The sequence below is a fragment of the Lolium perenne genome, chromosome 6 (assembly GCF_019359855.2).
Source record: "Lolium perenne isolate Kyuss_39 chromosome 6, Kyuss_2.0, whole genome shotgun sequence".
NCBI classification, from domain to species: domain Eukaryota; kingdom Viridiplantae; phylum Streptophyta; class Magnoliopsida; order Poales; family Poaceae; genus Lolium; species Lolium perenne.
This window is the reverse complement of record NC_067249.2, coordinates 216,638,982-216,662,609: the sequence shown is the minus strand read 5'-3', so window position 1 is coordinate 216,662,609 and position 23,628 is coordinate 216,638,982. Positions and strand designations below refer to the sequence as shown.

General features: G+C 41.4%; 1 protein-coding gene across 1 annotated transcript; it reads left to right on the top strand.

Moving 5' to 3' along the window:
• Window positions 1–1,691: 1,691 nt before the first annotated feature.
• Window positions 1,692–3,227, top strand: LOC127310036 (uncharacterized). Its single transcript, XM_051340737.2, has 6 exons — window positions 1,692–1,771; window positions 1,855–1,858; window positions 1,939–2,017; window positions 2,177–2,377; window positions 2,460–2,749; window positions 2,884–3,227. Exons 1-6 carry the CDS (start codon window positions 1,692–1,694, stop codon window positions 3,046–3,048), a joined length of 819 nt encoding a protein of 272 aa, XP_051196697.1. The 3' UTR covers window positions 3,049–3,227.
• The last annotated feature ends 20,401 nt before the right edge of the window (window positions 3,228–23,628 follow it).

The window sequence follows — 23,628 nt, the reverse complement described above, 5'->3', positions numbered from 1 at the left end:
AGTTCGAGGCAACTGTACCATTCCCTGCGAAACCAGCTAAAGTTAGCCTGCACCTCTAGTGGGCCACAAACCCCTGACGCCACGACCGTCCCAACGCCAGAGCAATACCACCACTTTCCTCGCTATTAGCGACGCCGACGAGCCATATCAGACGCCCACCATCGAGCATTCATCAAAAGAGCCACCAACGGCTGGCTGGCCACCGAATCGCGTCGAAGATCCATGAGTAGGAGGGGGCGTCACCCTACCCTGATGCGACGAGAAGGAGTCGCGGAGCGGCCACAATCGACGCCGTATCATTGATGAAGTGGGAACCAGAGCTCCATCACCAAAGGCGCAACAAGAGGACCCCACATCGCGAAGGGTACCACAGACACCAGGAGGAGCCGCGCTAGCCGCTACTACAAGGGGTCTAGCCTCCCAACCATAGTTGAGCCGCGAGGCAGCTCGGAAGAGGCCCCACCGCCGCCATATTCCGCACGGGCTTACATTGGTGGAGTCATCCGGTGGTGGCGAGGGGGAGAGGAGCCTGTGAAGAGGGGGCGGCGGCGGGGTTAGGGTTTCTCCGAAGCCATCCCTGGAAACAACGCGGGGTCAGGGGTGAATTATAGTTTGAACTTTTTTGTTTTGCGCAATTTTAGGGCAAGACTAAATACGTTCATTTTGTGCTTAACTTTGAGAAAACAGATATTTTTGTTTATTTTCACACATTAGGGTCTATTTAATTCAAAGGGTTCTAAAAACCAGAAATAGCAAAAACGTAGGATAATATGTTATGGCTTGTGAAATTCTATATAAATAAGAAACAGAGGAATAGTTGGAGTAGTCAGTTTGGTTGCACCACAGAAAAGAGTACATGTCATAGTTTTTATAGACACATAGGAAATTTCCAATAGATCTAAACTCTTTCTAGAAATCTTATACGGTTGTTGTATAGTAAAGCAGTCAATAAGAATTTTGGAGGGTTTCGGAAATTTAATTTGGCTCCCGGGTGCATATGCTCCCTCTACTAAAAAAATATGTTTTGAAATATCGAAAAAATTTGACGAAAAATTCTACATGTAAATCTCCATACTATATGTGCTTTTGTCAAGTTTCGCGAGGAACCAATTTTTGTGTGGTCTATGTAAAAAAGAGAAAAAATATCTTCTTATTTTTACCATTGATTTTTGTTTATTTTACACAAGCCACATGACAAGTCGATTTCTCATGAAACGACTTTAACAACGCGTAGCACGTGAAGATGTACATGTGAATTCTTCGTCTCATTTAAAAAAAAAATTAAAAATGTGTAACATGCATTTTAAAATAAAGAAACATATGCTCCCACATATCAAAACATCATTCCGGAGGGTACTTGAATCAAATGGCCTCTACAGCAAACATTCCTATAGGTAAAAATCGTACGAGATTTTTTTTTCAAATCCTTCGAATCAAAAAAATCCTTATTTGGAGTACCACACCAATCAATAGGCACACTGCATGCAACATTTACCAGCACAAACAAGGCATCATTGGCCACTTCCTTCCTCCCGTTGCATGTTTGCACACATCCCAATACTTAATTTGCAGTTACCAAAGCGTGCATTAGCTCCTCATGAATGTTTCCCCCTTAAGAATCAAGTGACACTATCAGTAGCAGCCATCTCTAGTTTTGGCTTGCAAACAGTGGTCATTCCCCCAACTCTCCGATGGAGAACTGCAGGTCCTATGAGGAAGGATACTACTACTCGCAGAACTCCATCCCTTATGAACAGGATTTCTACTTGAGGTAAGGCGTGCTATTTGGCCTCTCCCTTGCGCAAAGTCAAATATTCTTGTTGTACACTCTTCTGTTGCTACATTAATCTATAGGGATGTTAGTTTTCTTGTTTGCAAGATGAACCATTTTCCCCTCTTTTTTTGGAACTTCCATGAGCTACTAGTTCTGTGCACTAGGAAGAAAACTTCGTTGAAGCTTTTAATCCAGGAATCATGCTATCTTTTGTATGTACCTGCTGCGACAATGGAGTCTCGAGTACCTTCTGGAGCTAGCACACAACTACACCATTCGGCATCTCTGTACTAGTACTAGTACCACTAAGAGCGGTACTACACAAATCTTTGCATAAAGCATATCATCGTCATCAAGCACTGCAGAGTCTGTAGGCTTCCAAGTTCTTATGTGTCGTTGCAGACGAAGCCCCCTTACATGGCGATATCTTCAAGTATTGGCCTGACTTGGAAGAAGGAGCTCATCACAAAGGCGAGCAGGTGAGGCGGGAGGTGGGCGCTGACGCCGGGGCGAAGAAGCACGAGGGATCAGAGGAAACAGTGTTCTCCTCCACCCAGCATCTCCGTAGTACTACTAGTAGTCCTCAGAGCTGCCTCTCGCTAGGTACTTGCAACAATTCTTTGAACAAAGCATCATCACCAAGCACTAGAAACGGGGTTTCACGTTATTTTTTCTGTCAATGCAGATAGCTCAGCCTTGGAAGGAAATCATCACAAGGGGGAGAAGCACTTGAAGCAGGAGCTTAACCGCGATGCTGGTGAGAAGAAGCGCGAGTGGCGCCTGAGCAATGGACCCGAGGAGACGCCATTCACATTCGAGGTGGTCGCGCAGTACTTTTGCATGCCTGTCAAGCAGGCGGCGGAAGAGCTCAATGTTGGGCTGACGCACCTGAAGAAGAGGTGCCGGGAGGTCGGGATCCCGCGATGGCCGCACCGCAAGGTGAAGAGCCTGGAGACGCTCATAAAAAATGCTCAGGTGTTCTTGCTAATTCGAATCTCCCAAATTCTGGATTAGTTTCTCCCCATCTCTTCAGTAGTGCTTCCTAATTCTGTTCATGCGAGCATTTGAATTTGCGAGACCGGTGAACATAAATTGACCATCTCCTGCAGGAGCTAGGGATGCCTAAGATCGAGGTGGAGAGGCTGCGTCAGATGAAGAAGCTGATCGAGGAGAGGCCTGGGCACGTTGAGCTGGATCAGAAGACGATGGTGTTGAGGCAGGCGTGCTTCAAGGAGAAGTTCAAGAGGAGGAGGCTCATGGAAATTCAGGGATGATGGGGATGCATCAGGATTCAAGCTGAACCTGCTTGTTCATGGGGATTTTGTTGCTGGGTGTTTCGCAGGTTTGATAAGGGAACTTTGTCTCTCGGTCTTTTGCAGGTTTGATCAGGGAAAGTTTTGTCCGATCAAACGTGTCGTCGGTAGCGTAGTCTGGTCACCTTTTTTGTGCTGGGTCTGACCAAGGCAGTAGGTAGGAGCTTTTGCTGTATATATTTACTTTCCTCTGGCCAACTTGCTACTGAATGGTTACAGTAACTGTTTCGTAGTTTAGCAATGCCAAACGCAAAATATATTTACACTTTTCAGACACCGCCTCTTGTGCCAACAAAATCTTGTTTTCTTGTGAAATTTCAAAACGGTCACCAATGCACACTTTGTTGGCCAACGATCGAGGCAATGTGTCATTGCTTTGTTAAAAAGTGCAATGGAGTTCATGCAAGAGAGAAAAATGAATTTGGTCTGCGCCAATTTCTCCCCGCCTCTCGTTGTGAGTGGAGGCGATCTCGGGCTTCTCCCGCGACATGAGGTCGCCCGAGGCAGTAGCCTTGGGTTCGACGGTGGAGGTGGCCCTCTTCTTCGCTGGAGAGGGTCGGCTTGCGGTTGGTGATGGTGGATTTATCGATCTATCACCGCGTTCCGGCGGTGAGATGGAGAAGCGTGGAAGCCGGCTACGGCTGATGTCGCCGGTGGAGGGTTGGAGTGGCCAGCTCGGGATGGTCGCCGACGTGGGGGTCCGACCTGAAATAAAGGCGGCGGTCCTAGGGTCTCTCTTGCGTGAAGAGGAAGACCTGTCGGAAGCCTGACTCGCGATCTGGCCGGTGTGTTGAGTTCCGGAAGGCGCCGCCGGCAAGTGTAACAGTGCTTTTATTGCCTGGAGTTTGCTGGATCGGTGGTATTCGGTTGTGCGCACCCATGCTTTTATTCCGACCGATTGGTCTGGAGGGAGCGGCGCGAAACTCTTTTTTGTGCTGACACCAAGTGACAACTGATCCATGGTGAAGTCAGAAGAAGAGAATATCATGAAGGCCGGATTGGAGGACTAGCTAATGGAGGTTCAAGTCTTTGCGCTGTTGAGGGGCTTGCTTGGTGTTCCGGACTTAGCAACAGTGGTATGAAAGTGGGGGCGACAACACTTGTGAAGTTCGGAGTCTTACCTATCACGGTGAAAACCCAAGGTCTGGCCTTAACTGGTTGTGTCTGGCAATGTCCTTGTAGAAGGCTTTGTTTTGAGAGCGAAGACTATCTTCAGGGTGAAAACCTAAGATCTTCGATCGGGCGACGGCGGCGCTGGTGCACTGTTTCCTTCTTGGAGGCGTCGCTTTTGAAGAGTCTGATTTTCAGGTGTTGTCTTGGTGGTGGTTGTATTACTGTTGCTAGGGCTGTGATGCTGTATCGGGACTATTTTTTCTTACTTTTCTCTTTCTTTTTTGGTTGTGTGCATCCGTAATGTTTTAGGGCATTGCATTGTTGCAGAGGCTGGGTGTAATTGGTATCCTTCGATATTAATATATTCCCTTTATCGAAAAAAGAGCTTATTTGAATTTATACTTTTCTGGAGATTTGTTTTGGAGAAAAAAAAAACAGGTCAAATGAACAACCTAGGACATTTTTTTACTAACGGGTTCACCCAAAACACAAACCTCTATTTTTGTGGAAAATTATATTGCCCAAAACCCAATGTCATCCGCATAGAACATGTCTGGTGGTAGCATATTGGAAAAGCTACCAAATTTACGACTGTTGACCTATCCACTAGTCCAACGACAGATGGTGGATAACACATGGTGGACTAAATTAGCACAACACATGGTGGCGCGAATTAGCTTTTCTAGACAAGATAATATCGATGCAAGTTCTGTGTAGTGATTGATTCATATTTATATGGGCATCACATCCTAGCATAGGAGTGATGCAAAATATCCATCTAATACCTCCCTAGTAAGAGAAAAACCCGCACACTAAGAGTTGAGTGGCTGCACTCCCGTGGCTGCACAGATTATTGCTTTAGGTAATGACATGATATTGAATATCAAATATGCTATTTCAAACAAACGAGGTCACCTTTGTTGTCAATGCATGATAATTACACATGTATTCCATTCTTCCTATGGAGGTAAAACATGGATAGGTAAAAAACATATTGATTCCCAAATTTTATGGTACTATCCAGTTGCTACTACAAGTTTATTCTATCTAACACACATGTGTGAATTGTGTGATTCTCCACAACATAGTCATCTAGGATGAAAGGAACTTGGACTTGGAGTTTTTTCTAAAATGTTGGTAGCCGTGTCAAACCAACAAGAAACCGGACTGGATCCAAGCATTTCTTTAGACCTACCGACAGATTAAAAATTGTGCCGCACATACCTAGCTTCGAGATGATCTCCTTGAGCACAATTACCGGCTATGGGCAGTAGTTCCCTTTTCTATTATTCATTTGATTTTCTATTCATTCATGTGCGAGTTGAACTATATATTATTTGCTTCTCGGGCCATTCATTATTTGTTTAATTATTTGGATATGAACTATTGCTGCGATTTAGATTATTGTTGTATTGTGTGATATTTAAAACAATAATAATTTACTTTATATGGATGTCTTATTTACATTGGTGCAAAATCATGCATATGTATTGAAATGGTGAAAATGATGAAAAATATGGACTTATGGTTTCGCGCGGGGCTCCCGCCGAACTTCGCAGATGGAAACGGTAAAACCCATAGTTTTACAGTTCCCGTCCGCGGGATCTATTCATGGAAGTCCAAGCAAAACCTAAACGCGCATTTCAGCGCCTGTTATACGCGTTTTAAGGGGACGATATTTGCGGGGTTTGTTGGAGTTTCTCTTTGAATTAGTTGTGGATATTTGAGATTTCAAAAGTTGTGGATATTTGAGATTTCAAAGTTTGACTCGTTTCTCACGGGATATAACACAATCACAATATATCAACAGGCTCTCATTTGATTATTACATTCGTCGTACATCAGATCACAGGAGCCAAAAACATGGGGCCTTAGTTTATACTACAAACGGCCCGACCCGACCCAGCCCGAAAATCCCGGGCCGGGTTGGGCTTGCATGTTGGCCCTGATTTTGTAGACTGAACATTGGGCCAGGCTCAGGCTTGCATAAAACTGGATTTAAGCCTAGTTCGGGCCGGGTTTGTTGGGCTAGGCTGGGCTTTCCTTTATTCTGGCCAGGTTCAGGCCTGGTTTGTAAGCCCGAAGTTCGGGCTAGGAAATTTATGGTCGGGCTTTTTTAAGCCCGGCAAAAACCTGGCTCGGCCCGAGAAATGGCCACGTGTAGTTTATACTACATTCATTCACATACCGGTGTCATGAAAGAGAGAGATATCTCGGGCTGCAATTGTGCATGCCTCGATGATTGCATTGATTAGTATTTGTACAAGGATTAGAACTTGTGTTGGAAGAAAGTTAGGTCGGATTTCATAACCCTAGGGGCATGTTTGGTTACTTGAACGTTTTCTGTGCATGTGTGGAGATCTTCTTCCTAGAGCCATGATGGACTGAGCTAAGTTCAAATTCATGTTTCACATGTAGTTTAGATGGTAACAAAACCATTTGTGTACAGTAGGAGAAAAATACGCACGAGGTTTGGTTGCCCTATACATAGCATGAGACTTTGAACGCATTGTGTTTAAGCAAACTAGTTTATCTTAATACACTCTAAACTACACAACCATGGTTTGATTCAAGATCAAGTGTACATAAAAAAGACGCGCCTCGACGTTGTGAATCCATTCTCGTGACCGGTTTGGAGTTTCGTCGAGTTTTGGATTGTCAGTTTCGTGTTCCCTTTGAAGCTTATTTGGACGATTTTTGTAAAATTCGTGGCACTCGGTCGACCATTTGAAATTTCCTTCAAGGAGTAGTTTTACCGCACCGTTTCACACAACTTTCGTGTTCAAAGTTTTTGGTTTTTCCATTCGTACACGAGTAGATCTACAACTCCGTATAGTGTATTAGTGAGACCAAGTAGCACTCATCTACCAATGTCAAAGCAAAAACTACGAACACAAAAGTTGTGTAGAATAGCGAGATAAACTTACACCTCGAAGGAAATTTGAAACGGTCTACCGAGTCCCACGAATTTGATTTTTTTGACCAAAAATCCTCTAAAGGGAAAACGAAATTGATATTCAAAAACTCGACGAAACTCCAAACGGGTGGTGGGAGTGGATTCTTAACATCGAGACACATCTCTTTCATGTAGTCCTCATCTCGAATCGAATCGAAACAACTGTTAAGAAGCTCTAGATTAGAGCAAGGTTACCACCAAGCTTATGTACAAGGTGTGCTCGCACAAAGCCACGAAGGCCAGTCTTTTGTGGTCCCAAGCGCCTGCACGCACGACAATGCTTGAATCCAGTGTACCTCACGGGTCAACTTTTGTTCTGCTTTAAGAAATGCGTGATGCAAGAACTCAAACTCCGTGTGCAAACAAATAGGCCCTAGGTAACCGATGGTACAAATTGATCTAGGATTATCTAACATATGGGTTGCAAGTGAGATTTGTGTTGGAGATATGCCCAAGAGGCAAAAATAAAAGTGTTCATTGTTATATCTTAGTGTTCACGATAAATGTTTACATCCCATGCTATAATTGTATTAACCGGAAACATTAATACTTGTGTGTTTTGTAAACATAAAGGAGTCCCTAGTAAGCCTCTTGTTAAACTGGCTTGTTGATTAATATATGTTCATGGTTTCCTGATCATGAACATTGGATGTTATTAGTAACAAGATCATATCATTAGGTGAATGATGTGATGGACATACACCCATAGTAAGCGTATCATATGATCAAGTCATTAAGTTCGTTTTGCTTCAAGCTTTAAGATACATAGTAACCTAATCCTTCAACCATGAGATCATGTTAATCACCTACACCAGATGGATGCTTTGATGACCACAAACAGTACTTCGTAAATGGGCAGTTATAAATCTAGCATTAAGTGTTCGGAAAGTATAGGTTGAAGCACGTGGACCAATAGTGGGATTTGTCCATCCAAATGGCGGATAGATATATTATGGGCTCTCTCGGTGGAATGTTGATGCGTGTAGTTGACACGTCCGTTGGGAACCCCAAGAGGAAGGTGTGATGCGCACAGTAGCAAGTTTCCCTCAGTAAGAAACCAAGGTTTAATCGAACCAGTAGGAGTCAAGAAGCACGTTGAAGGTTGATGGCGGAGGAGTGTAGTGCGGCGCAACACCAGGGATTCCGGCGCCAACGTGGAACCTGCACAACACAATCACAGAACTTTGCCCCAACGTAACAGCGAGGTTGTCAATCTCACCGGCTTGCTGTAAACAAAGGATTAGATGTATAGTGTGGATGATGATGTTTGTTTGCGAAGAACAGTAAAGAACAATTGCAGTAGATTGTATTTCAGATGTAAAGAATAGGACCGGGGTCCACAGTTCACTAGTGGTGTCTCTCCCATAAGATAACAGATGTTGGGTGAACAAATTACAGTTGGGCAATTGACAAATAAAGAAGGCATAACAATGTACATACAAATATCATGATGTGTACTATGAGATTTAATCAGGGCATTACGACAAAGTACATAGACCGCCATCCAGCATGCATCTATGCCTAAAAAGTCCACTTTCAGGTTATCATCCGAACCCCTTCCGGTATTAAGTTGCAAGCAACAGACAATTGCATTAAGTATGGTGCGTAATGTAATCAACACAAATATCCTTAGACAAAGCATCGATGTTTTATCCCTAGTGGCAACAACACATCCACAACCTTAGAACTTTCATCACTTGTCCCAGATTTAATGGAGGCATGAACCCACTATCGAGCATAAATACTCCCTCTTGGAGTCACAAGTATCAACTTGGCCAGAGCCTCTACTAGCAACGGAGAGCATGCAAGAACATAAATAACATATATGATAGATTGATAATCAACTTGACATAGTATTCAATATTCATCGGATCCCAACAAACACAACATGAAGGATTACAAATAGACGATCTTGATCATGATAGGCAGCTCACAAGATCGAACATGATAGCACAATGAGGAGAAGACGACCATCTAGCTACTGCTATGGACCCATAGTCCAGGGGTGAACTACTCACACATCGATCCGGAGGCGATCATGGCGATGAAGAGACCTCCGGGAGATGATTCCCCTCTCCGGCAGGGTGCCGGAGGCGATCTCCTGAATCCCCCGAGATGGGATTGGCGGCGGCGGCGTCTCTGGAAGGTTTTCCGTATCGTGGCTTGATACGTCCAAAACGTATCTACTTTCCCGAACACTTTTGCTATTGTTTTGCCTCTAATTTGTGTATTTTGGATACAACTAACACGGACTAACGCTGTTTTCAGCAGAACTGCTCTGGTGTCTCGTTTTTGTGCAGAAATCCAACTTTCAGGAAAATCCTCGGAATTTATGCAGAAGGTCCTATTTTCCCAGAATATTGGCGGAGCCAGAAGGGCAAGCCAGGTGGGGGCCCGAGGGCCCCACACGCTAGGCCGGCGCGGCCCAGGAGGGGGGCGCGCGGCCCTAGTGTGTGGCGGCCTCGGCTGGCCCCCGACGCCCTCCTTCGGACTACTTATTGCCTTTGACCTAAAAACGCACGGGGGATAGTCGAAGTCGCCAGAAACCATCCAGAACGCCGCCACCGTCGCGAAACTCCGTCTCGGGACCAGAAACTCCATTCTGACACCTCGCTGGGACGGGGAATTGGAGGAGATCATCGCCATCATCACCACCGACGCCTCTCCATCGACCAGCCATGTTTCCCCCATCCATGTGTGAGTAATTCCCCCGCTGTAGACTGAAGGGGATGGTAGGGATTGGATGAGATTGGTCATGTAATAGTCATAAGATTTTTAGGGCATGGTGCCTAGTATCCGTAGATGTTACTTTTATGATATTGTTGCAACTTGTTATGCTTAATGCTTGTCACTAGGGCCCGAGTGCCATGATCTCAGATCTGAACATGTTATTGATTCATGAAGATATTCGTTGTTTATGATCTTACCTGCAAGTTGTATACACATGTTGCTGTCCGGAACCCGAGGCCCCAAAGTGACAGAAATTGGGACAACCGGAGGGGAAGGCGGTGATGTGAGGATCACATGTGTTCACGGAGTGTTAATGCTTTGCTCCGGTACTCTATTAAAAGGAGTACCTTAATATCCAGTAGATTCCCTAGAGGCCCGGCTGCCACCGGCTGGTAGGACAAAAGATGTTGTGCAAGTTTCTCATTGCGAGCACGTACGACTATATATGGAACACATGCCTATTGATTGATTAGTACTTGGATACTGTTTTATTATTATCTGCAAATGCCCCTGCTTTGATTGTTACATGAGTTTCTCTCATCCATGCAACACCCGTTCATTCATCCCTGTGCCTACAGTATTTTAATCCTGCTGTTTACTATAATCACTACTGCTGTCTTTGTTACTCTGCTGCTGTTATTTCACTACTGCTACTGCTATAAAACTGTTACTACTGATAAACTCTTGCGAGCAAGTCTGTTTCCAGGTGCAGCTGAATTGACAACTCCGCTGTTAAGGCTTTCAAGTATTCTGTCTCCCCTTGTGTCGAATCAATAAATTGGGTTTTACTTCCCTCGAAGACTGTTGCGATCCCCTATACTTGTGGGTCATCAAGACTATTTTCTGGCGCCGTTGCCGGGGAGCATAGATTTATTTGGAAGTTCACTTGGATTGATATTGTTCGCTGCAAATTCTCCATCATGGGTAAACCTCGCGATACTAAGGTCGCCATATTACCATCCACTACAAGAAAAGGTACAACTCTGAGTACCTCTGCTGCTCTTGATTCACCATCTGTGATAAGTAAACTTGTTTCACCACCACAAGCTTCAAATGCTGGTACTTCTGCTGAATCTGAAAACTCCTCTTATAATTTTGATGATGCTTCCGCTGTGCTTGATAATGATGGTTCGTTAGGATCTTTTCTAGATGCTACAATTGCTAGGTCTAGACAAATTGAAAATACTGAAACTCCTAATGAAAATGCTGCTACACCTGTTAATTCACCTGAGTCTGTTGAATACTCTAGTGATGATCTTGATGAAGATTATGTGGAACTTGATGATGATTTTATTGAAAAATGCAATGCTACTACTGATGCAAGAAAAATTAAAAAGTTGCTTGCGAACATACATTAGATATAAACTGTCTCCTGATCCTAAATTTGCCACATCTCCTATAAACATTAAGGATAAGGATTATGATTTTTCTCTTGATCTATCTCATATAGCTATTGTTGAGAAAACACCCTTTTGTGGTACTGAAAAAGAAAGTGCTGTAGAACACATGATTGAGCTATCTACTCTGAGTAGCTTGTTTTCTGATGATGTTAAGAAGCGTACTTACTTTGTTGCTAAAATCTTTCCATTCTCATTAAAGGATGACGCTAAAACTTGGTATAATAGTTTGCCACCTGATTCTATTAATAGTCCAAAAGAATTGCTTGATGTTTTCTTCCGAAGATACTTTCCTGCTAGTGCTCAACATATTGCTTTGCAGAGAATTTATAATTTTGATCAGGAAGATGGAGAGAAATTACCTGAGGCTTGGGCGAGATTTTGCTCTCTTATTAGAGCTCGGCCTGAACATGATTTGGAAAAGCATGATTTACTTGATATATTTTATAGTGGACTAACCATTGAGTCTAGGGCATACCTGGATAGTTGTGCTGGTTGTGTTTTCAGGAAAAGAACTCCAGACGATGCTGAAGAATTATTGGCTAAAATAGGCCGGAATCATGATGATTGGACTACACCTGGACCAACCCCAACACCGATACTGAAGAAGAGGGGTATGATTAAATTAAATGATGAAGATATGAGGGAAGCTAAGAAGTCTCTTAAGGAGAAGGGTATTAAACCTGAAGACGTGAAGAATTTACCTCCCATAGAAGATTTATGTAAGATCACTCCCCCTTCATCCATGATTGAGGTACACTCTCTTGAACGCTTTACTAGAGAAGATATTCCGTATTCAAAACCTCCTGCACAATGCTTACATGAATTTGATAATTATATTGTTAAGCAAGAAAATTTCAATATGAGAATAGAGAATCATTTAATGGAAAATTCTCAAGCTATTAGTGAATTGCATGGTATTGTGGAGAGAACCTCCAATGATGTTAAACAAGATTCTCAACGAACTGAAACTAGTGCTCCATCTAAGAAAAAGAAGAAGAAACATAAAAATGTTGTAGAATCCTCTGAACCTGTTAATGATCCTAATAGTATTTCTATTTCTGATGCTGAAACTGAAAGTGGTAATGAACATGATAAAGATAATGATAAGAATGATGCTTCTGATTAAGAAGAGGTTGAAGAAGAACCTGAAAAGCATGCTAAAAATAAAAAGTATACTAAAGAAGATTTTATTGCTAAGAAACACGGTAATGAAAGAGAACCTTGGGTTCAAAAGCAAATGCCTGTTCCTGCTAAGAAACTAAAATCAAAGGAAGAAGAACACTATAATAAATTCTGTGATTGGATGAAACCTTTATTCCTGCAAATACCTTTGACTGATGCTATTAAATTGCCTCCTTATTCAAAGTATATGAAAGATATTGTGTCTAACAAAAGGAAAATTCCTAATGAGGAGATTTCCACTATGCTTGCTAATTACTCTTTTAATGGTAAGGTTCCAAAGAAGCTTGGCGACCCAGGTATACCGACTATTCCTTGTTCTATTAAGAATAATTATGTTAGAACTACTCTATGTGATTTGGGAGCGGGTGTTAGTGTTATGCCTTTCTCTCTTTATAAAAGACTTTATTTAGATAAGTTAATACCGACTGATATATCTTTGCAAATGGCTGATAAATCTACTGCTATTCATGTTGGTATATGTGAGGATGTTCCTGTTCAAGTTACTAATAACTGCTTGATATTAACTGATTTTGTTGTGTTGGAAATGCCTGAAGATGATAATATGTCCATTATTCTTGGGAGACCTTTTCTCAACACCGCAGGGGCTGTTATTGATTGCAATAAAGGAAAAGTTACTTTCAATGTTGATGACAAGGAGCATACCGTTTATTTTCCCAAGAGGATTGAGAAAGCATGTGGAGTTAATACAATTTCTAATGTGAGAACTATCAAAGTGGGAACTATTGATTGTCCTATATATGAGCCTAAAGAAGAATATCAAACTCTTGTGATTGGATCCATATCAATACAATACAAGGTAACATGATTGATTTGAGGTTTATTTCTTCTTATGCTATGTAAAATTTATTTGGTGGCAAGACTTGATCAACCTTGTTAACAAATTCATTTTATATGCATAGAGGAACTAAACAACATCTCTTTCTTCCTCCACTTGTTCTACTTGCTGTAGCACTTTTGTTTTGCAAAGTTCTTTAGTTAATTAGAGATTTCAAAAAAAAATCCTGCCCAGTAATAATAATTTTGACACACAGAAATGTGCATTTTTCAAAGTTTTCAAAAATTCACAAAAATTATACCATTGGTCCTATTTTTCGACGAGGCACCTGGGAACACCTGGGGATGACCAGTGGGGCACCCCCGGGTGGCACCCCACAGGCCGGCGCGGCCAGCAAGGGGGGCGCGCCACCCTGGCGTGTGGGCCCCTCCTTGCCCCACTTCATCATCTCTTCCTCCCACTCTCTTCTCTCTCCCGAAAAAACTCGCACCAGGTTCCTCTCACTCGCGTTTTTGCTCAAGAGCTCCAGATTTCTCGATCTCTTTGCTCAGCCCAGATTTCTGTCTGAAATTTGGCACATTTGCTCTCCGGTATGTGACTCCTCCGATTATCCAAATGGAATTTTGTTTAGTGGAGTATATCTTGAATATTTTGCTGTTGTAGGTAACATGTTTAGTGAGCTTGCATGCTTGTTCTAAGTGGTAGAAACTAGTTTTGATGCATGATTAGTACTCTAGCAAGTTCCTATGGTAGTTTCCCTCAATTATATGTCACCAAATCAAATTTTATAATGTTTGTTGAAAAATTTCAGAAAAGGAAGATGGATAATTGTAACTTTGGAGAAGTGTTTGAAAGAGAGACAACAAGCACGGGGAGGCCCTCGAGGTCATCCACCCGATTCAAGCAATCCTATAATGAGGACCTCATCGCACCAAGCTTCGCACCCGAAGAGGACAATGGAGTCCCTAATGCTTCATCCTTCCCATGTTATGACTTTTTGAGAAATGCAGGTTTGTTGGATGATTTCTTGACCCTTGTCGGTAAGGCAGGCTTAACCACCTATGTGGGAGATGAGAGTGAGCAATACTATACACTCACTAAAATCTTTGTGGAGAGCTTCAAGTTCAACAATAAGCACTTTCGCCCGACGGTTTCATTCAAAATCTATGGTAAACCTATTACTATGAAGTTGGAAAATTTTTGTGCTGCATTGGGTATTGCCCCTGTAGGTACAGCAAGGAAGATCGAGGATAACCCCAAGGAATTGCTGGAGCTCTATCGAGGGATCACCAATGATGATTGTCGCACCATTCAGCGTGGCAAGATAAGAAACATTCAACTCCCCGCCATTAAGTATTTTGCTTATTACATCGGTACTAGCATTCTTGGTAGGGAGAACACTAGTAACATATCTAGCTACCACCTTGGTTTCTTAATTGCTGCACTCACTGGGGACACGCCTTATCATCTTGGTGCTCTTGTTGCTCACCGCTTGTCTAACAAGGGGCCTATATTTGGACGAATTATTGCTTCGCACGTTTTAGCATATTTAGAGCTTCCTCTTGACCCTACTGATGTAAAAATAACTTCTATGAGGCTCGATATTGCTGCTATGAAGAGTCACCAATTTGTTACGGCCGACTCTAGTTTAGATAACATTGTCTATAGAATTTTGTTTGCTGACGGGGAAGAGAGGAAAATCCTTTTGCCGCAGCCAGATTTGTTCAGTATTGACAGGAAACCATGGTCGCGCTCTAAGGAGGAGGTGGATGAGCAATTGAAGATACAAGGCTTCCACCAGCAGCATGACTCCGAGGACGCCGAGCCCTCTTATGACTACACCGTCATGTATCCGGGTGCTTCTTCCAGCACATACCCGGAATATGATCCATCTTCATCGTACTACAGAGGTGCTACTTCATGGGCACCATGGGATTGATCTCCACTTAGGCAAAAGCCTAAGCTTGGGGTGAGGTATACCGGCATCACTCATTCTTTGCATATTATGGTTGCTGGATACTTGTATATAATTGTTTAGTTTCTTTGAGTGGTTTTCTAATGAGAGGAAGATGATATTTGGGGAAGTGCTGCCTGAAAGCAGATTCTGGACTGTTACTAAAAAAAATCGTGCGCACAGCCAGAACGTTATTTTGAGTTTCAAATTTTTGTGCATGTTCCCCAGGTTGTTATCTAACTTTCATTAGTTGAACACTTTTCGAACTGAGCAACGGAAGATTTTTGTAAAAATCGATTTCTGTACTGCTGTCAGGTTTTGGCAGATTTCTGCCATCCTGCTTTTCTGTGTTTCTTCTAGTTTTCATTCTCTTGTTTTTGCTCTGTTTCTTTCCTAAACACAAAAAGACCAAAAATATTTCTGTTGTTTCTCTTCGCCATTTGTTTATCTTGGTTTCTTATTCCCATTTTGCTTTATTTGCTATCGTTGGTTTGCTATAAGAAAATCCAAAAAGATTTTGCTTGGTTTGCTTGTTTCCTTTTGTTCTTGTTTCTAATTCGAAAACACCAAAAATATTTGCTGTTCTTCTTTGGTTTTGTAAAGTTCATTATGAGTTCAATGGTCTTCGGTGGCTGGAGCGTGGTTTTCATTCCATATTATTCAAGCTATACAAGTGAAAAAGCAATAATGACGATCTACGACAATCTGATTGTGGTGAGAGGTTGGTATGAACTCTATTTGTTTTCATTTTTGTACATATACTCATCCATGTGAGCATTCTTAGTTGGTTCATGAGAGGTATATGTCATTTAAGAAAGTCTAGTAGTTCATTTTCTCTCATGACTAGTTCCAATTTATTAATATGAGTAGCATGTCATAAATATTTGCTTGCATTGTTTTATTCATAGATAGGTATGATATTGTGGTATCCTCCTCTGAATAATTCACTTGAATCAACTTGGCACATGCTCACGCATGCATATGACTGAACAAATGTCAATTAAGCCTCGGTGATTTACTTTACCTCAGAGTTCTTGTATCACTTTTATGCCTCCGTTAATTTATTTTTGTCGCAAGCATGATTATGACAGTTACTGCTCTCTTGATTGTCGCTTCCCAGTCTATTGCTAGCCTTCACTTGTACTGAGCGGGAATGCTGCTCGTGCATCCAAATCCCTATAAACCAAGTTGTTCCAAAGTGTCCACCATAAATACCTATGCATGGCATTTCAAACCATTCCAAGTAAATTCTCATGTGCTACCTTTAAAACCTTCAAAATGCTTCTCAATTTGTGTTTATGTTTTATAGCTCATGAGGAAGTATGTGGTGTTTATCTTTCAATCTTGTCATTTACTCCGGACGGACTTTCACAATGGACTAGTGGCACATCTGCTTAACCAATAATTTTGCAAAAAGAGCTGACAACGGGGTTCCCAGCCCCAATTAATTAACCTTCATAAATTTATAAATAGACACTCCTCCATGTTATGTGATTGTTGGTTGGCACCCGAGGATTTGGTTAGCCATGGCTTGAGAAAGCAAAGGTGGGGAGGAGTGTCATCTAAATAAAACTAAAATAAAAAGGCACTCCTTCATGGTATGAGATTGTTGGCAGGCACCAGAGGATTCGGTTAGCCATGGTTTGTGAAAGCAAGGTTGGAAGGAGTGCCACCCAAAAATAAAATTTCATGGGAGCCGCTCTTGGAAGTCCGGTTGATGAGGTAGTTAGAGTACCCATTACCATTCGTTGACAACAACAAACACCTCTCAAAATAGTTTTACTCCTGTCTTGAGAAAAATGAAAAGCTCTAGCACATGCTAATCCCTGCTTCCCTCTGCGAAGGGTCAATCTTTTACTTTTACATTGAGTCTCCATCCTTTCTTTGAGCACTTTCTTGAGAGCACAACTGTCATTCTTAGTATAATATGCTTGTTCCAAAATGTGATTAATTGTGGTATAACTTTGATGCTTTTATCTTTGATAATCTTTACTTCCAGTCTTCTCATGAACCTCAAAGGTGCCCAAGCATTTATGTTTTGATGTACAAATACGGGCAAGCGAGATACCACTTTATCATATCCTTTTATGAACATTGCAATCCTGCTGATAGACATGATTCATGATGCTTATTATTAATTTGTTGGTACCTTTTCCATGATTGATATAGCTATTAGATGATTTTATTTGCATGTATCTTATTATGAATTGCTTAAGTACTTGCCATATCATGAGAATATTTACATCATATGAACAAATGTGTTCGTGAAAGTTCTTTTATCGCACTCAGTTGTTAACTGAATTGCTTGAGGACAAGCAATAAGCTAAGCTTGGGGGGAGTTGATACGTCCAAAACGTATCTACTTTCCCGAACACTTTTGCTATTGTTTTGCCTCTAATTTGTGTATTTTGGATACAACTAACACGGACTAACGTTGTTTTCAGCAGAACTGCTCTGGTGTCTCGTTTTTGTGCAGAAATCCAACTTTCAGGAAAATCCTCGGAATTTATGCAGAAGGTCCTATTTTCCCAGAATATTGGCGGAGCCAGAAGGGCAAGCCAGGTGGGGGCCCAAGGGCCCCACACGCTAGGCCGGCGCGGCCCAGGAGGGGGGCGCGCGGCCCTAGTGTGTGGCGGCCTCGGCTGGCCCCCGACGCCCTCCTTCGGACTACTTATTGCCTTCGACCTAAAAACGCACGGGGGATAGTCGAAGTCGCCAGAAACCATCCAGAACGCCGCCACCGTCGCGAAACTCCGTCTCGGGACCAGAAACTCCGTTCTGGCACCTCGCCGGGACGGGGAATTGGAGGAGATCATCGCCATCATCACCACCGACGCCTCTCCATCGACCAGCCATGTTTCCCCCATCCATGTGTGAGTAATTCCCCCGCTGTAGGCTGAAGGGGATGGTAGGGATTGGATGAGATTGGTCATGTAATAGTCATAAGATTGTTAGGGCATGGTGCCTAGTATCCGTAGATGTTACTTTTATGATATTGTTGCAACTTGTTATGCTTAATGCTTGTCACTAGGGCCCGAGTGCCATGATCTCAGATCTGAACATGTTATTGATTCATGAAGATATTCGTTGTTTATGATCTTACCTGCAAGTTGTATACACATGTTGCTGTCCGGAACCCGAGGCCCCAAAGTGACAGAAATTGGGACAACCGGAGGGAAAGGCGGTGATGTGAGGATCACATGTGTTCACGGAGTGTTAATGCTTTGCTCCGGTACTCTATTAAAAGGAGTACCTTAATATCCAGTAGATTCCCTAGAGGCCCGGCTGCCACCGGCTGGTAGGACAAAAGATGTTGTGCAAGTTTCTCATTGCGAGCACGTACGACTATATATGGAGCACATGCCTATTGATTGATTAGTACTTGGATACCGTTTTATTATTATCTGCAAATGCCCCTGCTTTGATTGTTACATGAGTTTCTCTCATCCATGCAACGCCCGTTCATTCATCCCTGTGCCTACAGTATTTTAATCCTGCTGTTTACTATAATCACTACTGCTGTCTTTGTTACTCTGCTGCTGTTATTTCACTACTCAAGCATCGCTTATAAAACTGTTACTACTGATAAACTCTTGCGAGCAAGTCTGTTTCCAGGTGCAGCTGAATTGATAACTCCGCTGTTAAGGCTTTCAAGTATTCTTTGTCTCCCCTTGTGTCGAATCAATAAATTGGGTTTTACTTCCCTCGAAGACTGTTGCGATCCCCTATACTTGTGGGTCATCATGGCTCTCGGTACTGGGGGTTTCGCGATGAAGGCTTTAAGTAGGCGGAAGGGCAGGTCAGGGGGCCACACGAGGGCCCCACACAACATGCCGGCGCGGCCAAGGGCCAGGCCGCGCCGCCCTAGTGTGGCATCGCCTCGTGGCCCCACTTCGTTTCCTCTTCGGACTTCTGGAAGCTTCGTGGAAAAATAGGCCCCTGGGCGTTGATTTCGTCCAATTCCGAGAATATTTCCTTACTAGGATTTCTGAAACCAAAAACAGCAGAAAACAGCAACTGGCTCTTCGGCATCTCGTCAATAGGTTAGTGCCGGAAAATGCATAAATATGACATCTAATGTGTATAAAACATGTGAGTATCATCATAAAAGTAGCATGGAACATAAGAAATTATAGATACGTTTGGGACGTATCAAGCATCCCCAAGCTTAGTTCCTACTCGCCCTCGAGTAGGTAAACGATAACAAAGATAATTTCTGAAGTGACATGCTATCATAATCTTGATCAATACTATTGTAAAGCACATGATATGAATGCAGCGATTCGAAGCAATGATGAAGATAATGAGTAAACAACTGAATCATATAACAAAGACTTTTCATGAATAGTACTTTCAAGACAAGCATCAATAAGTCTTCCATAACAGTTAACTGATAAGCAATAAATTCTTAGTAGAAAGCTTTGAAACAACACAAAGGAAGATATAAGTTTCAGCGGTTGCTTTCAACTTTAACATGTATATCTCATGGATAATTGTCAACACAAAGTAATATAACAAGTGCAATAGGTAAACATGTAAGAATCAATGCACACAGTTGATACAAGTGTTTGCTTCTAAGATAGAAAGAATAGGTAAACTGACTCAACAATAAAGTAAAAGATAGGCCCTTCGTAGAGGGAAGCATTGATTACTATATTTGTGCTAGAGCTTTCATTTTGAAAACAAGAAACAATTTTGTCAACGGTAGTAATAAAGCATATGAGTTATGTATAAGACATCTTATAAGTTGCAAGCCTCATGCATAGTATACTAATAGTGCTCGCACCTTGTCCTAATTAGCTTGGGTTAACACGGATTATCATTGCATAACATATGTTTCAACCAAGTGTCACAAAGGGGTACCTCTATGCCGCCTGTACAAGGGTCTAAGGAGAAGGTTCGCATTGGATTTCTCGCTTTTGATTATTCTCAACTTAGACATCCATACTGGGACAACATAGACAACAGATAATGGACTCCTCTTTTAATGCTTAAGCATTCAACAACAGGTAATATTCTCATAAGAGATTGAGGTTTTATGTCCAAACTGAAACTTCCACCATGAATCATGGCTTTAGTTAGCGGCCCAATGTTCTTCTCTAACAGTATGCATACTCAAACCATTTGATTGTGAAAACCGCCCTTACTTCAGACAAGACGAACATGCATAGCAACTCACATGATATTCAACAAAGGTAAAAGAGTTGATGGCGTCCCCAGAAAACATGGTTACCGCTCAACAAGCAACTTACTAAGAAATAAGACACATAAGTACATATTTTTCACCACGATAGTTTTTAAGCTATTTTGTCCCATGAGCTATATATTGTAAAGGTAAAGAATAGAAATTTTAAAGGTAGCACTCAAGTAATGTACTTTGGAATGGCGGAGAAATACCATGTGGTAGGTAGGTATGGTGGACTAAAATGACATAGTTTTTGGCTCAAGGATTTGGATGCACGAGAAGAATTCCTCTCAATACAAGGCTAGGCTAGCAAGGTTGTTTGAAGCAAACTCAAGTATAAAAGGTGCAGCAAAGCTCACATATGAACATATTGTAGCTATTATAAGACTTTACATTGTCTCCTTGTTGTTCAAACACCTCAACCAGAAAATATCTAGACTTAGAGAGAACAATCATGCAAACCAAATTTTAACATGCTCTATGTAGTTATTCATTAATGGGTACAAGGTACATGATGCAAGAGCTTAAACAAGATCTAAATGAGCACAACAATTCCCAAGTATCACATTATTCAAGACATTATACCATTTACCACATGCGGCATTTTCCGTTTCCAACCATATATCAATGAATGAGGTAGTTCAACTTTCGCAATGAACATTTAAGAATAAAGCTAAGAACACATGTGTTCATACGAAACAGCGGAGCGTAATATCTCCAATATAAAGGATTGTGGGATCCAATTTTATTCAAACAAAACAAAAACAAAAACAAACAGATGCTCCAAGTAAAGCACATAAGATGTGACGGAATAAAAATATAGTTTCACTAGAGGAACCTGATAATGTTGTCGATGAAGAAGGGGATGCCTTGGGCATCCCCAAGTTTAGACGCTTGGGTCTTCTTAAAATATGCAGGGATGAACCACGGGGGCATCCCCAAGCTTTGACTTTTCACTCTTCTTGATCATATTGTATCATCCTCCTCTCTTGACCCTTGAAAACTTCCTCCACACCAAACTCGAAACAAACTCATTAGAGGGTAAGTGCATAATTCATATATTCAGAGGTGACATAATCATTCTTAATACTTCTGGACATTGCACAAAGCTACCGAAAGTTAATGGAACAAAGAAATCCATCAAACATAGCAAAACAGGCAATGCGAAATAAAAGGCAGAATCTGTCAAAACAGAACAGTCCGTAAAGACGAATTTTAAAGTGGCACCAGACTTGCTCAGATGAAAATTCCCAAATTGAATGAAAGTTGCGTACATATCTGAGGATCACGCACGTAAATTTGCAGATTTTTTTGAGTTACCTACAGAGAATTCTGCCCAGATTTGTGACAGCAAGAAATCTGTTCCTGCGCAGTAATCCAAATATAGTATTGACTTTACTATCAAAGACTTTACTTGGCACAACAATGCAATAAAATAAAGATAAGGAGAGGTTGCTACAGTAGTAAACAACTTCCAAGACTCAAATATAAAATAAAGTGCAGAAGTAAAATAATGGGTTGTCTCCCATAAGCGCTTTTCTTTAACGCCTTTCAGCTAGGCGCAGAAAGTGTGTATCAAGTATTATCAAGAGACGAAGCATCAACGTCATAATTTGTTCTAATAATAGAATCATAAGGTAACTTCATTCTCTTTCTAGGGAAGTGTTCCATACCTTTCTTGAGAGGAAATTGATATTTAATATTACCTTCCTTCATATCAATGGTAGCACCAACAGTTCGAAGAAAAGGTCTTCCCAATATAATGGGACAAGATGCATTGCATTCAATATCCAAGACAACAAAATAAACGGGGACAAGGTTATTGTTAACCATAATACGAACATTATCAATCCTCCCCAAAGGTTTCTTTTTAGCATTATCAGCGAGATTACCATCCAAATAACAATTTTTCATTGGTGGCAAGTCAAGCATATCATAAATTTTCTTAGGCATAACAGAAATACTTGCACCAAGATCACATAAAGCATTACAATCAAAATCATTGACCCTTATCTTAATGATGGGCTCCCAACCATCTTCTAACTTCCTAGGAATAGAAGTTTCAAGTTTTAGTTTATCTTCTCTAGCTTTTATGAGAGCATTTGTAATATGTTTTGTAAAGGCCAAATTTATAGCACTAGCATTGGGACTTTTAGCAAGCTTTTGTAAAAACTTTATAACTTCAGAGATGTGACAATCATCAAAGTCTAAACCATTATGATCTACAGCAATGGGATCATTGTCCCCAATGTTGGAAAAAAATTCAGCAGTTTTATCACAAGCAGTTTCAGCAGTTTTAGCAGTTTCAGGTAATTGTGCACGCTTTGCACTAGGAGTAGAAACATTGCCAACACCAATTATTTTACCATTGATAGTAGAAGGTGTAGCAACATGTGAATCATTAACATTACTAGTGGTGGTAATAGTCCAAACTTTAGCTACATTATTTTCTTTAGCTAGTTTTTCATTTTCTTCTCTATCCCACCTAGCACGCAATTCAACCATTAATCTTATATTCTCATTAATTCTAACTTGGATGGCATTTGCTGTAGTAACAATCTTATTTTCATTATCCTTATTAGGCATAACTTTCAATTTTAAAAGATCAATATCAGAGGCAAGTCTATCAACCTTAGAAGCAAGAATATCAATTTTATCAAGCTTTTCCTCAACAGATTTGTTAAAAGCAGTTTGTGTACTAATAAATTCTTTAAGCATGGCTTCAAGACCAGGGGGTACACTCCTATTATTGTTGTAAGAATTACCATAAGAATTACCATAACCATTACCATTAGCAGAAGGATATGGCCTATAGTTGTTACCAGAATTATTCCTATAAGCATTGTTATTGAAATTATTATTTTTAATGAAATTCACATCAACTTGTTCTTCTTGGGCAACCAATGAAGCTAAAGGAACATTATTTGGATCAACATTAGATCTACCATTCACAAGCATAGACATAATCACATCAATCTTATCACTCAAGGAGGAGGTTTCTTCGACAGAGTTTACCTTCTTACCTTGTGGAGCTCTTTCCGTGTGCCATTCAGAGTAATTTGTCATCATATCATCAAGAAGCTTTGTTGCCGCCCCCAAAGTGATGGACATAAAGGTACCTCCAGCAGCTGAATCCAATAGGTTCCGCGAAGAAAAATTCAATCCTGCATAAAAGGTTTGGATGATCATCCAAGTAGTCAGTCCATGGGTTGGGCAATTCTTTAC

What these genes read in the sequence shown, in the direction of transcription:
- LOC127310036 (XM_051340737.2), top strand. Translation starts at nt 1,692, where the DNA reads ATGGAGAACTGCAGGTCCTATGAGGAAGGATACTACTACTCGCAGAAC. An exon ending in TCAGAGCTGCCTCTCGCTAG is followed by an intron (nt 2,378 to 2,459) that starts GTACTTGCAACA and finishes CTGTCAATGCAG; the next exon opens with ATAGCTCAGCCTTGGAAGGA. An exon ending in CGCTCATAAAAAATGCTCAG is followed by an intron (nt 2,750 to 2,883) that starts GTGTTCTTGCTA and finishes CATCTCCTGCAG; the next exon opens with GAGCTAGGGATGCCTAAGAT.